The 15,908-nt window shown below is 51.0% G+C and overlaps 1 protein-coding gene across 2 annotated transcripts in view; it reads left to right on the top strand.

Moving 5' to 3' along the window:
- Positions 1 to 8,305, top strand: part of AACS (acetoacetyl-CoA synthetase) — a 53,228-nt gene extending 44,923 nt beyond the window's left edge. The window contains exons 15-19 of one of the 2 annotated variants that reach the window (XM_055405132.2): positions 1,464 to 1,533; positions 2,093 to 2,151; positions 2,944 to 3,146; positions 7,620 to 7,795; positions 8,163 to 8,297. In XM_055405132.2, coding sequence (XP_055261107.1) covers positions 1,464 to 1,533; positions 2,093 to 2,151; positions 2,944 to 3,146; positions 7,620 to 7,757 — 470 coding nt within the window. In that variant the 3' untranslated portion in view covers positions 7,758 to 7,795; positions 8,163 to 8,297. Of the gene's footprint in view, positions 1 to 1,463; positions 1,534 to 2,092; positions 2,152 to 2,943; positions 3,147 to 7,619 lie in introns of both variants that reach the window. The other variant, XM_055405131.2, reaches the window with a different exon arrangement.
- The last annotated feature ends 7,603 nt before the right edge of the window (positions 8,306 to 15,908 follow it).

Genomic DNA, 15,908 nt, shown 5'->3' with positions numbered 1-15,908 from the left:
TTGGCCATGCCATGTGGCTTGTGGGATCTTAGTTCCCCGACCAGGGATGGAACTTGTTCCCCTTCCAGTGGAAGCACAGAGTGTTAACCACTGGGCAGCCAGGAAAGTCCCAGAAAAATCTTTATTTTTGAAGTGCTGATATTCCTTCTTAGAGAAAATGAATACTCTGTGACTTGTGGTATTTCCATTTCTGCCTTGGCTGCCAGGAAGCTCAGAGCTGCCATCATTGCTTTGTTGGAGCCATCCTCTCACCCCTGTGCAGTTTCTGATTCTTTCAATCATCCCATCATACAGTTGGTTGGATAGGTAGCTTCCTCAAGTACTTTCTGGAAAGAGGTGGGATATATGAATAAATATGAAGAAACAAGGGCAGATAAGGTAATGGGATCTGAAGCTACTGGTCATGCTCAGGACGGACATAGGTTGAACATAAGTCATTTCATCCAGTCTTGCGCTGATTGGGTTAGCGCTTAAGAGTCAAAAACGGTCCTAAGAATTGGGAAGGACGAGATGGTGTCCGTGAAGGCCCTGAGCCAGTTTTATCTACTATTTTCTCTTTGTGGATCACAGGAACTCTGGGGCTTATTTCAGGAGGCCAGGCTGCTGCTTGCAAGTTGTGCAGAGCCAGTGGGGCCATGCTCTCAGATATTCACACCCGGAGTGCCTCCTCTATTTGTGGGGCTGATCCTGGCCTGGCTGTGTTAGCCCAAGGAGGGAGGCCTCTCCCTGGCAGTTCCCATGTGAGGCTTGGCTTCTCTTTGACCAGCCCCCTTGGGTCTGTTCTTTTGCTGTGTCCAGGGCCTCTCCTTGAACATCACCAGCCCAGGACCCAGCTGTACGCTGCGGGCCACACGGGGGCGGCTGAGGGCACACGGTGTCAGGGTCCCCCATTCCTCTTCTGCCCTCCGTGCACCCTGGGTTTTCCTGCTAGTTAAGTCTCTGTCCACGTGCCTGGTACCTTAGTTCAGGCTTCCGTTGCTGGGACTGGTATAGTAGCCTCCTGCCTAGTCCTGCTGCTTCTCTTTATTCTGTTCCGAGATGGGCCCTGACTCCCCCAGACCTGCTCCGTCAGCCGCCCCAGGTTGCCCTCTCTTCCTCCGTTGGGGCTTGTACTTTCTCACCCTCTTCTCAGAGGCCCCCCTTGAAGCTTCATCGACCTGCTCAGTGTCCCCTTCACATTCTCACTGCTGGTGTTGCTCTCAGCCCGTCAGTTCCTCGCTGGTGCCTGCAGGGGGCGTTTCTCACGCCCTGCTGCATCTCAGAACTGGGTGTAGGGTGGACCCCACTAGAAGGCATGCCTTTGGGGGTGAGAACAGTCAGTTCAGTTCTGCCCCCAGCCCCACGTCACACCTGTTTCTGGGCCTCGGCTCTGTCTGTTGGTAAGAGTTACGTTTCTGTCATACGTACCTCAGGCGTCTGTCCACGCCTCCCTCAGGGTGACCACCCCCTCTGCCTCCCCACAGGTGTCTGGGCGCACGGCGACTACTGCAGGATAAACCCCAAGACCGGGGGAATTGTCATGCTGGGCCGAAGGTGAGGGGTCTGCAGACCTGGCTTCTGTTCCCTGCAGACCACCTAGGGAGTGGGGGTTGCTTCCTGCATCCTGGGCTCCTCCACTGGCTCAGTCTGGGAGTGGGCTGACTGTACCCCATTTGGGCCCTTCCTGTGTCAGCTTCCCGAGGGCGGGTCTGGCCTGATCCGCATTTCTGAGCCCCAAAATGGTGGATTGGGGGGCTTTGCGGGGTGGGGGCGAGGGCTTTGGCAGATGTAAAGCCTGCATCTGTCTACAGTAGCTATGGCCCTTCCCAGAGTGGGAGTGTGGGAGTGCTGGGGCATCCGCACCTGGGAGAGGGGTACTTGTACAGGTGGGAAGGGCAGGAGGTGGTGGATGCTCCCACACTAGGGGACACCTTGATGTCTAGCTTTGAGTTTAGAGGGAGAAAGGTTGGTCAGGATCAGAAGCTGGGGAGGCAGCCGGCAAGGACTGGGTGGGCGTGGTGGTGGTGTGGGAAGGGGGTGACTGTCCCCCAGCCCCCACAACCGGCCTCACTGAGGAGCCACTGTGTGTTCATGACCTCGTCTTTCTTTGCAGTGACGGCACGCTCAACCCCAATGGAGTGCGATTCGGCAGCTCGGAAATCTATAACATTGGTGAGCATTTTCCTTTCTCCTGGAATAGTTCTCAGGTCATCCAGGAGGGAAGGAAGGAGGGTCCTAGCCTGCTCTCCAAAGATCCCACCTTTTGGCATAACTGGCCCATTTGCCTCTGGTTGTGAGAACAGACATGTATGAGCTTGTCCTTCTTTCTAGAACATGCCTCGTCCCACACTGCCTGTAGCTTGTAAAACCTCAAGACGGGCTTCTTAAGGTCCCGTGGCCCACCCCCATTCCATTAAGTCTTAGCCTCATGGTGAGCTCCGTGGGGTTGGTCATTTGTATCTACTCATTATGGCTGAAGAAGGATGCACAAAGAGGTTGTGTGATTGTTGAAAGTCACACAGCACTATTCAGCACCAGATAAAGACAGCGCACAATAGAGTTACCCATGGGCCTTCAAAATGCCCCCACCAAAGCCGTGGAATCAGCCTCCCAGGGAGGTGACCTCATAGGGATGTCAGAGCCCCAAGGTCACGTCAGGGCTGTGCAGCCAGGATGGAGTCTCGATCCCTGTGATTCCAGCCTTTCTTCCAGTGCTGGAGTCCCCACCAAGGTGCTTGCTTCCTTTTCTTTTTAAATTTGTAATTGAGGAAGTAAGCATGCCCGGCTCTCTGTAAGACAGCAACCCTTCCAGCATGAGCTGTGGCTCTCTGCTGGTGATGGGTGTCCTTCCACCTGTTCCCAAGAAGCTCTTCCTCAGGGTGGGGGCTGGAGGAAGCGATGGCGGTCCCCGTCAAGGTGGGATGGTGTGAGAGCAAGGCCCTGTCCCTCGCCCTGTCTCTGCAGTGGAAGCCTTCGAGGAGGTGCTGGACAGCCTGTGTGTCCCCCAGTACAACAAGGATGGGGAGGAGAGGGTGATCCTCTTCCTGAAGATGGCTTCCGGCCACACCTTCCGGCCTGACCTGGTGAAGCGGATCCGTGAGGCCATCCGCCTCGGCCTGTCTGCCCGGCACGTGCCCAGCCTCATTCTAGAGACGCAGGGCATCCCGGTAGGGCCCCTCAAGAGCCCCCCTGCTTCTGGAGCACTCAGCTAGACGCTTGCTCATGTTTTATATATAGTTGTTCCATGTTGCCTGGCAACCCTGGCCCCATCCTTTTTTCTTTTCTGCCATCCGTCTCTCTTTCTCTTTTTTAACCCCTCGTAAATTGAATGTATGACAACTTCTGCTCAATACTGGTTTTCAGACAGTAAGCAGGCCCAGCCCGGACTGACCGACTGGCTTTTCCCCAGTGTGGTTTTAGTGTATTCTCAAATTATTAATGCGAAAATTAATTTTAACTTTTTAAAGAGCCGCTGGGGTGCTGTTGCTCTTGCCTTTGAATTTTTAGCTCTGGCCTGCAGAAGGAAGATTTGAATCTATTTAGAGGCCCGTCTTCAGAAAGCGGCCCCCACCTTGCCTTGTACTCTGTTTAGGCTCTCAGTGGGGAAGGAGATCAGATCACAGCTTTAACTTACCTTGCTTATAACACCAATGCCTCTGTCAGCATAGAGAGGAGACTGCCCTATGTGGGTGCACACACCTGGGTGTGCATGGGTACACACATAGTCCATCGAGTGTGCAGGTGAGCCAAGCTTGTGCAATAGCTGTTCGTGGGTGTGGGGGATGGGAGCAGGTTAACTGTGCCCCCAGGGGATGGAGAGTCGTCACGCTAGGAGTGGGGATGTGCTTGCATGCTTGCGGGTGCTCAGTTGTGTCCAACCTTGTGAGACCACATGGATTGTAGCCCGCCAGGCTCCTCTGTCCTTGGGATTGTCCTGGCAAGAATACTGGAGTGAGTTGCCATTTCCTCCTCCAGGGGATCTTCCGAACCCTGGGATCTAACCCACGTCTCCTTCTTTGTAGGTGAATGGTTTGTCCACTGAGCCATCTGGTGGGGATGTGAGGTACAATTAGAACCAGGGTTTTTTATACCATCCACACATTGGTTCTCCACTTTGGTTATGTATAGGAAGGACCCCGTGACCTGGAAGTTCTCTGTTTCTCTCAGTGGGTGACTCTTTCTCTCCTTAATATTTATTTTTATTATTTATTTATTTGGCTGCATCAGGTCTTAGTTGGAGCATGTAGGATCCAATTCCTTGACTGGAGATCAAACCCAGGCCCCCTGCATTGGAAGCATGGAACCTTAGCCACTGGACCACCAGGAAAGTCCCTCAGTGGGTGACTCTTGGTGACACAGTGGGGACAGTGTTTTTCAGGGAGAGAAGAGACTTCTTTTTTCCTTTTTTTGGTTATACCTTACAGCATGTGGGATCTTAGTTCTCTGACTAGGGATCAAATCCCCACCCACTGTAACCTTGCATTGGAAGCACAGAGTCCTAACCACTGGACCGGCCAGGAAGTGAGAAGGGACATCTTGAGTCAGTGTCACTTACTGACTTTCCCTGGTGAGGGTCTCAGGTAACCCTTCAGTAGATCAGGTTCTGTCTGCATCCGAAACACTTTGGGGAACTAGACTGTGATCGTCCCCTTGGCCTTTATTTTGTTGAGAACGAATCTGTCTCCTTTGCTGTCAGAATGGTGAATTCCCAGTCTGTATCTGCTCACGCAGCCTTTAACTGTGTGGATCACAACAAACTGGAAAATTCTTAAAGAGATGGGAATACCAGACCACCTGACCTGCCTCTTGAGAAACCTGTATGCAGGTCAAGAAGCAACAGTTAAAACTGGACATGGAACAACAGACTGGTTCCAAATCAGGAAAGGAGTACGTCAAGGCTGTATATTGTCACCCTGCTTATTTAACTTATATGCAGAATACATTATGTGAAATACCAGGCTTGATGAAGCACAAGCTGGAATCAAGGTGGTAGGGAGAAATATTAATAATCTCAGATACGCACCCTTATGGCAGAAAGTGAAGAACTAAAGAGTCTGTTGATGAAAGTAAAAGAAGAGAGTGGAAAAGTTGGCTTAAAACTCAACATTCAGAAAACTAAGATAATGGCATCTGGCCCCATCACTTCATGGCAAATAGATGGGGAAACAATGAAAACAGTGAGAGACTTTATTTTTGGGGGGCTCCAAAATCACTGCAGATGGTGACTGCAGCCATGAAATTAAAAGACACTTACTTCTTGGAAGAAAAACTATGACCAACCTAGATAGCATATTAAAAAGCAAAGACATTATTACTTTGTCAACAAAGGTCCATCTAGCTATGGTTTTTCCAGTAGTCATGTATGGATGTGAGAGTTGGACCATAAAGAAAGCTGAGCGCTGAAGAATTGATACTTTTGAACTGTGGTGTTGGAAAAGACTCTTGAAAGTCCCTTGAACTGCAAGGAGATCCAAACAGTCCATCCTAAAGGAAGTCAGTCCTGAATATTCATTGGAAGGACTGATGCTGAAGCTGAAACGCCAATACTTTGGCCACCTGATGCAAAGAACTGACTCATTGGAGAAGACCCTGATGCTGGGAAAGATTGAAGGCAAGGGGAGAATTGGATGACAGAGGATGAGATGGTTGGATGGCGTCACCGACTTGATGGACATGAGTTTGAGCAAGCTCCAGGAGTTGGTGATGGGCAGGGAGGCCTGGCGTGCTGCAGTCCATGGGGTCGCAAAGAATCGGACACAACTGAGCAATTGAACTGAACTGAACTGATCTGCTCACAAGACTAGTGGTGCGAATTTTTGGACATGGAGAAAGACCCTGGCCTGTCTTTTCATCCTCAGCCAGGCTCTGTCCCCTTACTCTCAGGCACCCAGCTCAGCACTCTCCTCCTCTATCTTCCTGTGGGGTCGTGACTCCTGGCCTATGAGGTCATGTCGAGGATCCCTGGAGATTTTACAGGCACCCTTGTATTCTCAGATCCCCGTGGTCCGAACTAATGAAGCACTTAGGAGAAGATTCACCCTGTGTCGCCGGGCTGGCTTAGGGGGTCTTGCTGGGCCACGGTGCTTGGGACTGGCCATGGCCAAGATCACAGCCGGGGGTCTGGTCACACCTAGGGGAATGTGAGTGGGCATCTGAAGCCCTGTCTGGCTGGAGGGCCCGGTGGCCATAACTGCCCTGGTCCCAGCAGGTCTTCATCCCTGGTCACGGCTGACATACTGGCCCGTCCTGACCGGAGGCTCTGACTTACCTCCTGGGTGGGGGAGAGGAGGGGTTCCAGCAGGAGCTGGGGGAACTATTGCTTCCCCCTGCCCTTCTCACCAGGAAGCAGGAGTGGAATTCCTTCCAAAACAACACCTTGTTTATTTTGTCGGCTGATGGGAGATGTAAGTTGTTAGCTCCCACGAGCCGTTACTCGGGCTTTAGTGCTTAGAAGCACAGAAATCACATGACACGCTTGCATCTCTGGGCAAGAGGGACTGATGGCGCCCCAGTGACGGGCAGTCCCTCGTAAGCCTGCACTCAGATCTGTAATTAGTTCAGACGTCAACAGAGGTTTTCAGTGAATAAATTTTAATTACATCTCAGGTTAAAAAGAAGAAAAAGTGCCAGTGCAGGGAGAGATCAGAGCACTGGCAGCTTTATTAAAGAACTCTATTTGTTCCAGAATTTTCCTGACCTCTAAACATGCCAGCACGGCTGCCAAATGCCCATTGGAGTTAAAGATGAAGCACACATGCCATGAATTTCAGAGGGAGCTTTGAACATTTGGAGAGAGTCCGATTATAGGAAAAGCAGTGTCCCATTCGTTCAGATGATGGTTCTGGGGGAAGATGTGGTGGAAGTTTCGAGAGGCTCTTGGATGATGCTCGCTTTCTAGTGATTGGGGATGGAGTCACAGGAAGCCAGTCCACTCCTGGAATAAGCTAGCCTTTCTATTTTAATGCAGTGTAAAAAGTAAATATAAATAATGAAAATGCAGTGTAATAGTCACACACGAGAGCCGTGTGTGGGAACTCACAGACTTGGGCTGGGTGTTGTGGTCCCATTTTACATTTGAGGAGATGAACTTGGGTTAAGGAACTTGCCCACAGTCACCCCCTGAGAAAGACTTGCTCTCAGAGTCCCAGGTCATGGTCTTTTTGGCTTGGATGTGCCCAGATACCAGAGCTAAGGAATTTTTTTTCCCTTTCAATTTTTCTTTTTTTTTCCTTTAAGATTTCTTTATGTGGAGCATTTTAAAAATCTTTATTGAATTTGTTACAATGTTGCTTCTATTTGATGTTTTGCTTTTTTGGGGGCCTGAGGCATGTGGGATCCTAGCTCCCTGACTAGGGATTGAACCCACACACCTTGCCTTGGAAAGTGAAGTCTTAACCACTGGACCACCAAGGATGTTCCTGGGATTTTCTTTTTTAATATTTATTTTTAATGATTGATTTATTCAGCTGTGTTGGGTCTTACTTACAGTATGTGGGATCTAGTTCCCTGACCAGGGATCAAACCTGGGTCCCCTGCATTGGAAGTGCAGAGTCTTAGCCACTGGACTGCCAGGGAAGTCCCTCCTCTTTGGGTCTAAACAGTCTTTCTGTTTGCTCCCCCTGCCTCCCCCGCACCGGCAGTACACCCTCAACGGCAAGAAGGTGGAAGTGGCTGTGAAGCAGATCATCGCTGGGAAGACGGTGGAGCACCGAGGGGCCTTCTCGAATCCCGAGACCCTGGATTTGTACCGGGACATCCCTCAGCTGCAGGACTTCTGAGCCAAGCTGGCCAGCATGTTCCTCAGCCACACGCGCCTGTACTGTCATTTCTGTACATTCAAGAAATTACTTAGAAACCTACGGCTCTTTGGAAGGGGGTTCAAGCCAAGTCCGTAGGCCCAGGAGAAGAACCATTCTCCATCCCGCAGGTTCATTTGGAGGGTTCCCAAGTCTTCCACCCACCATTGCGGGATCCTGACCTTCAGTGATCCTGGGGGGGGTGTGTTCTTGCACACTTGCAGGGATGAGCTGGGGTCAGCTGTGTGTGCACCATTACGGCTGATACCCAGTCCCTTGTCCAGGGTCGGTGGGCATCCTGTGACAGCTCAGCTCTGGGGATCAACCAGCTTGCAGCCTTATGCTGTGGTCCATTTTGATCTCTTTCTCCCCTTTATCTTCTCCCAGTTCTGGCTGCCGTCCTTCAGGGCCCGTCTAACTACTGTGGTGTGTTACTCGTCATGGGACCCGTCCCAGGGTGACTTTACAGCATCTCACAGCAGATCGTCAGCACCTGGGCCAACCGCTGTCCCGTCTGTGTGTCACATATGGAGTCCAGGCAGCTCCTGGGGCAGCCGTTTGTCACCCCAACCCCGGCGCCCCTCAGCAGACAGAGAGCTCCAGTTGCCTTTAGAGAACAACTGGGTTTCATGTTTTAATAGGATCTCTTTATTCCGTGGAGTTTTGAGTGGTTTAAAATTTTTTTAATGTTAATTAAGTGTGTGGTATGTGGGCATGTGAAGGTGTGGGTAATGTTCACCTCATGAGGGGTGTCACTCAGGAATGTGGGCAAGCCCCAGGTGGCGGGTCACCCAGGTCCTGCCGAGGCAGAGCTGCTGGGCTTCGGGGGACGTGGCTTCACTGCACGGCCCTGCCCAAGGACCCAGGACCCGCACACCAGCCACCAGATGTACTTTTGAATGTACTTGTCAGTTCGGCCTCTTAACACTCTCCTGTCATCATATTTTCATTTTTGTATTTTTTAAAACCGAGCACAGTGGAAAACTTTCTTGAACCTTTTTCTCTTGTGGATTTTAAAAACAGGGCAGATTGCTATGAGGCATTTAATGCAATAAACATATATGTATATACGCACACACCGGCGTGCTCGTGTGTTCTCTGCAGCGGGTGCTGGATCTGAGGGTGTCAAGCTGGTGTTGATGGGCCAGCGAGATATTTGGTCCAGATGGTGGGAGCGTGTCCTGGGCCCCTGGTATGTAGTGGACCTGCCTGGTGATCGAATGGCCCCAGAGCCCTTCGCAACATGAGGTCACACCCCAGCGGGGAGGACATGCTCACCCTGGACTCCCCTGGAGCTCAGAGTCGCCAGGGTTCTGGTTGGCACTCCTTCACCATTGCAAGACCACACGTATGTCCCTTGGATGGTGTCTGGCTCTGTGTCATAGCATCCAGGCTGGGCCCAGCAAGGCTTATTTTTCTCACGTCATGGGAGGTTGAAAGCAGGCTGTTCTTGAGTGGGTGTAGGGGCTAAAGGGGCCCAGCTCCTCCATCTCCTGGGCTCCACCGTCCTCCCATGGGGCTGCCCACCTCCAGCCTCCCATCTGTGTCTCAGGCAAGATGAGGACTGGGTGAGAGGCAAAAAACCTGTCCCTCTTCAGCTTTTATCATCAAAACAATGGTTTTTCTGGAAACCCACCCAGTGTGCACCTGCTTACTTTTCAGGGGCCAGAACTGGCCACAGGCCACTGCTTGCTGTGTGGGGGGGTAGTTGCTGTGGGGAGGTGGGATACAGTCTGGAGAGCTGGTAGAGTTTTTAAGCGAGACCTATTATATTTGTGTACAGACCTCTTTTTTTTTGATGTGGACCATTTTTAAACTATTAAACTTGTTACAATTTTGCTTCTGTTTTATGTTTTGGTTTTTTTTTGGCCACAAGGCATGTGGGATCTTAGCTCCCCGACCGGGGATCGAACCCACACCCCCTGCATGGGAGGCGAAGTCCCAACCATTGGATCACCAGGGAAATCCCTGTAGACTTCCTTTTATTGTAGACTGTTTTATTGTGCTTTGAAGATACTGTGTTTTGTTTTCTTTTAAACGGATTGAAGGTTTGTGACAACCCTGCGTTGAGCAAATCTGTTGGTCCTATTTGCTCACTTCGTGTCTCTGTGGCACATTTTGGTAATTCTCCCAGTCCTTCAGACCCTCCACCTGCAAAAGAGATGACAACTTGCTGAAGGCTCAGACAGTTAGCATTTTTTAGCCATAAGTATTTTTTAGTTAAGGTACATGGATTATTTTTCAGACATAATGCTATCACACAGTTTAATAGACTACGGTATAGTGAAAACATAACCTTTGTTCGAGGGCTTCCCCGATGGTTCCGCCAGTAAAGAATCTGCAAAGCAGGAGACACAGGAGACATGGGTTTGATCCCTGGGTCAGGAAGATTCCCCTGGAGGAGGAAATGGCAAGCCATTCCAGTATTCTTGCCTGGAAAATTCCATGGACAGAGGAGCCTGGCGGGCTACAGTCAATGGGATCACAAAGAGACACGACTGGGCATGAATCTATTCACGCTGGAAAATCAAAAGCTTCATGTGACTCACTTTATTGCAGTGCTCTGGACAGAACTGGCCATATCTCCCAAGAATGCCTGTTTGCTTCCTGTCGCTGTTGGAACAAATTACCACACATTTAAAATAGCACGAATTGATAGTTCTGGGGATCTCAAGGCAGGTCTCACTGGGCTGAAATCAGTGTCAGCAGGCGCTGTTCCTTCTGGAGGCACTAGGAGGCGCCCTTGCCTTCCAGCTTCTGGAGGTGCCTGCCTCCTGGACGGGGGGCTCACTCCTCATCCTCAAAGCCTGCAGCGTGGGACACCCCTGCCGCCCTCTTCCACTTCTGTGATGACACTGGGCTCACTTGAATAATCCATGATACTCCCCCTATTTTAACATCTACTGATTGTTGTTTAGTCGCTAAGTCATGTCCAACTCTTTTTCGACCCTATGGACTGTAGCCTGCCAAGTTCCTCTGTCCATGGGATTTCCCAGGCAAGAAAATTGGAGCTGGTTTTCATTTCCTTCTCCAGGGAATCTTTTCAACCCAGGGATCGAACCTGCCTCTCCTGCGTTGGCAGGCAGATTCTTTACTAATGAGCCACCTGGGAACCCCAACATCTACTGACTAGCAAGCTTAATTCCAGCTGAAGCCTTCAACCCCTGCTGGCCACATAACCTAATGTTTTCACAGGTTCTGGAGATTGGGATGTGGGCATCCTTCGCTGGGGGTGGTGGCCGGGGGAGGCAATTATTCTGCCTACCTGGCTTTGCAAACTCAGCGAGGGTGCTGTGGGGGAGTCATCAGGAAGGCAAACTGTGAGCCCTGAGTTGGGAGAGTGAGCAGGCAAGACCCCTGGTTGCTGACCACCCCCATGTGACCAGTCTGCCGGCCTGCCAGCCTCCCTCCCAGGGCTCAGGTAAGGCCTGGGACCCTTCAACCCTCTCCTATGGCCCACTGCTTGGAACCCACTTCACACTGACTGTCTCTGAGGAGTCGTTAAAGCTTAATCGCCATGCCCTTTACTTCTAGCAAGACATCCCAGGCTGGCTGAGCCCACGCATCCTTATTAATAAGCCGTGCCGGACAACTTCATTAACAAGAGACAGATGGTCTGGAACAACAGTCACTCCATCGCCTGCCGTGCCGGCTCTCCTGTGGAGTGCCTTGGCCCGAGCATGGCTCTTCAAAACCCCAGCTCCTGCCAGCCAGCTGCACTAAGCCTTCCTCCCGGGTCCTGTCCTTCCAGCTCCTAGCACACGTGTCCCGGCAGCGGCTCCAAGGGAGTGTTAGGACCTGCAGTGCAGCCTGGCAGGGCTGCCATGTTCTGTGCCCCTGGTCACCTCCCATGAGTGACAGAAGAGAGGAGGGAAGGAGAAAATTGGCAAGCTGATTTCTGGAAAAGTCTTCCATCCACCCAGCAACCTATCCCTACCACCCCTGCCAGGTGAGCAAAAGGAACTTCCCTCCCCTGCCCCCCACACCACCCTGTCACCCCAAGCATCACTCGTGCACAGATCACAAGAACGCTTTGGTTCATGAAGCAAGTAGATGTTGAACACACAGCCAGGGTGATGGGGAGCCTGTCGGATTCAGCTGGGAAGCCTGAACTGCGTCGACGAGCCGAGGTTCTTTCTGAGCCACGACTGCCACAGACATCAGCACAAACTCATTCTGAATGCCTGCTGCCATCTTGTCCCCAGACCTTGAAGACTGTCAAAGCAGAAAAGCAAAGGCCCGTTTAGACATTGTTTAAAACACATTATGAGCTAAGCACTGGCTCCTTGTCACGGCTGATCATCTTGGAGCACGCTCTTGGCCATCACAGCAGTAAGTGGATGGTCTCATAATTTCATTAGATGACTTCCAGGGGAGAAGCAGTTGTTAGTCAATTCATTATGCCCTGGAACAATTTCCAGACTTCTTCATCTCAGGACGCCCTCCCTGTGCTTCCTCCTACTCTCTCTTTCCTTAACTTGAACTGTAAATCACAAGTCAAGCTGGGTTTGGAGAGAGGGAAAGGCACAGCTTGGACCCAGTTTTTCATTTTCTGGGTTTTGAGCTTGCTGGTCTCATCATTCGTACTCACCTGATTAGTGTGGTCTCATTCTTTTTGGCATCCGCTTGGTTTTTTCAATCTCAACTGAGGATTTTCCTGGCTCCGAGTGACAGAAACTCCAATCGAAACTGGCTGAAGTGACAGTTTTGGCTCACAGTTTTGAAGCCTCAGGTGCTGGGACTAGCTTCAGGTATGGCTGGATCCAGGGGCTCCATGATGTCATCGGTGTCCTCTGCCCCCATACACGCCCTGCCTTCTGGGACTGAGTGTGAGGGAGATGGGTCCTGAAGGAGCATATGGCTTTCCTTTAAGAAGCAGAGGCAGCAGCAACCAGCCCTTCTGGTTCTTTTCATCTTTCCTCAGGGGCCAGTCCTTCCGTCCTTTCCTCCCTGCTTCCTTCTTTCTCTAGGAGAGTCTCTCTAACCTCCCGTGTCTCTCTCTCTCTGTTCCCGGGGTCCTCCTCTGCACCACAGAATTTCAGGTTGCTCAGAAAACAAGTTGGGTCCTGGTGACGTAGAATAGATTTCCAGATTAAGAAAATGGGGGTGTGGTGGGCAGACATGTACTCTGTATTTCCATAACATAAGTTCTGCAAAGTAAAGCTCTGAAATCTAATGTTTGTCCTTAAAGTTCTGGGAGATGCTGGATTGGCATCTAGATGCCCCCCTCTGAGCCCTCTGCAGCCTGGTGGAGGCTGCCGCTATGTGGGCTGGTGGGCTCAGCCCTCCTGGGGGGTGGCACACTGCCGCTCTTCCTCCAGCCCTCACCTGGGGCCCCTGCTCCCCTTCCCTCCCCTCCCGTCCTCTCTCTCTTTCCCATTCACCTCTTCCTCCTTCTCTCCTCACCCCCTCCGACCACCTGACGTCACGCCAGTCACTTTCCTTTTCTGTGCCTCAGTTTCCTCACCCAAGACATGGGACGAAGAGGAACAACCACCTGCCGTGGCTGGGGGAGGCAGGGGTGAGGCTGGAGGCAGAAATCACGGAAGCACCGATGAACAAAGGCGTTGAAACTGCTCAGGTCAAACCCTGTCTCATCTCCCTGAAGTTCTTCATTCCCCAAATGCCCACACCCCCTCTCCTTGGAAGCCTGTCCTGCTGTGCCAATCTGGACCCCCGTCCGTAGTATGCACACCCTACAGTGACCCCATAGTTCAGCTGGGTCATGTGCCCACCCCTGCAGCCGCAGTGTGGAGCCAGCCCAGCAGGACCACCTGGGACGAGTGTGGGGAAGGCGAGGTCCCTCCGGGGAGAATCAGGGTGCAGTGAGTATGGGTTCCTGATGATGCTAGCACCCCTACTCAGTGCAGTTATGGGGCATCTGTGAAGTGGCAGGATTCAAGGTCAGAAAGAAGAGCTGTTGCTGGATTTCAAGCTTAGGGCCCTGCCTCATTCTGAATGATGCCCGTGGCGATCATTCCACAGGTGGAGGAGGGTGGACATGAAGGTGTTGTTGGAGGAGGGCTAGAGAATTACAGAATTACCTGGATCTTGGCTGGAAGAGTTCCCAAATAGACTTTCAATGAAAAAAAAATTGGTTTCTCTGGTTCTGAATGTTCGTGTGTAATGAACACAAATGAGACTTATTTGCACAGACGGCAAACACCAGAATTGGGTTTTGAGCATCAGCCAGATTTAAAGTGAGGCAGGTCACCTTTTGGGAGAGGCAACTCTGTCTGGGATAAATCCATCTTATGAAAGTGCAATATTCTCGGAGCTAGCATTTCCTTTAGGAAGAGAGGGCTCTCAGGAGTTGTGGTAGTTCAAGAAAAATGGCAGAATATTTTTTGACACTTCTCCCACGCTGGTGGAGAAATCTGATGACCTCAAGGTCATCACACCAGGCAAGCCACATGAAGGTGCTCTGGCCAAAAATTCCAGCAGAATCCAGTATTACTGCCATCCATGCCAAGGCACTGGGCACATGAGTGGTGCCAGCCTTGACCTCTGGACCAGCCCTCTGCCACACAAATGTCATCAAGTGACCTCAGCTGACACCACATGGAACAGAAGAATCACCCAGTGAAGCCCTGCCTGAATTCCTGACCCGTGGAATCCATGATACATAGCAAAATTCATTTTGTTATATGCTACTAAATTTGGGGTAATTATATAGCAGTAGTAATCAGAACTTGTTTATTTATTATTTTTAAAAATTTTTATTTATTTATTTGGCCACTCCAGGTCTTAGTCGTGGCATGTGAGATCCAGTTCCCTGACCAGGATGGAACATGGGCCCCTGCATTGGGAGCACAGAGTCTCAGCCACTGGACCACCAGAGAAGTCCCCAGAGCTCCTTTGAAGTAGGGCCAAAGCTGGTGATGGGAACACAAGAGGAGGGTCGGGTGTAGCCCGAGGGAAGCTGGGGACAGCAGGAGCCTGCTCTGGCTCATGGGGACAGCCATTAGTAGGAAGCACAAGCGTAAAGGACTGGCTCTGGAGCCAGCTGTCTGGGTTTGAGTACTGGCTGGGCCAGCTTGGTCATCCTCGGAAAGCTTGTCAACCATCCTGGGCCTCAGCTTTTCCATCTGTAACATGGGACTATCATTCTAAACTTGGCAATAAGGAACAGACATCTCCAGCCAATGGCCAAGGGCTCAGATCTAGGCTACAGATGTGTCTTGTTCGACTCCCATGTTTTGTTTGGTTTTTTAATTAAAAAAAAAAATTGGCTGTGCTGGGTCTTTGCTGATGTGTGCGGGCTTCTCTAGTTGCGTCAAGGGGCCTTCTCTAGCTGCAGTGCCTGGGTTTCTCACTGCAGTGGTTTCTCTTGTTACAGAGTATGGGCTCTGGGGCACATGGGCTCAGCAGTTGTGGCACACGGGCTTAGTCGCCCCACAGCATGTGGGATCTTCCTGGACCCGGGATCGAACCTGTGTCCCCTGCATTGGCAGGTATTCTTAACCACTGGATCACCAGGGAAGTCCCCATGTTTTACTATCTTTATCTAATTTAGAAATTGGGAGATTTGCCAGCTTCTCTGGAAATCAAGTGGTCATACTGCTCACACAGATGGACCATCTAGCATGGACGGGTGGGACAACATTCTAAGGGTCTGACATCCATTCATTTGACCCCAAGCAGCCCTGCAAGGCCTGTATCATCACCATCCCAGGCTCTACCAGAGGTGATCCAGGGAGCAAGGAAGCCACTTCAGCGGGTACCATGGTGGCAGGAGATGCTGATGAGAAAATGTTCCCCTCTTCCCTTCCTGGGGCCAGACACACTCCTGCCCAGAGTTATGCATGACCCTGGAGAGAGAGGAGAACTCCCACATGGGACTGAGATTAACTTGATGTCCTTAGGGGTGTGGGGGGTCATGAAAGCAATTCATTTAGTTTGTGAACTAAACTAGATTTCTACAAACTCCAACATGTATGCTGAACACTAAAAAAAAAAACACAAAAAACAAATCAAAAAAGCACTCATACAACAAAACTTCTTTGCGTGCTTAGGTGATCAAGTATCAGCTCCTTCAATCCTCACAACTGCCCCATGAAGAAGATGTTTTTATGACCCCTGTTTCCTCAGAATGGAGACTAAAGTACCAAGGTTAATTTGCCTGAGGTCTTT

This window comes from Moschus berezovskii, chromosome 19, assembly GCF_049115385.1.
Source record: "Moschus berezovskii isolate FMDL1 chromosome 19, NW_MosBer_1.0, whole genome shotgun sequence".
NCBI classification, from domain to species: domain Eukaryota; kingdom Metazoa; phylum Chordata; class Mammalia; order Artiodactyla; family Moschidae; genus Moschus; species Moschus berezovskii.
Note: the sequence above shows the minus strand (reverse complement) of the source record. Positions and strands in the feature narration are given on the sequence as shown.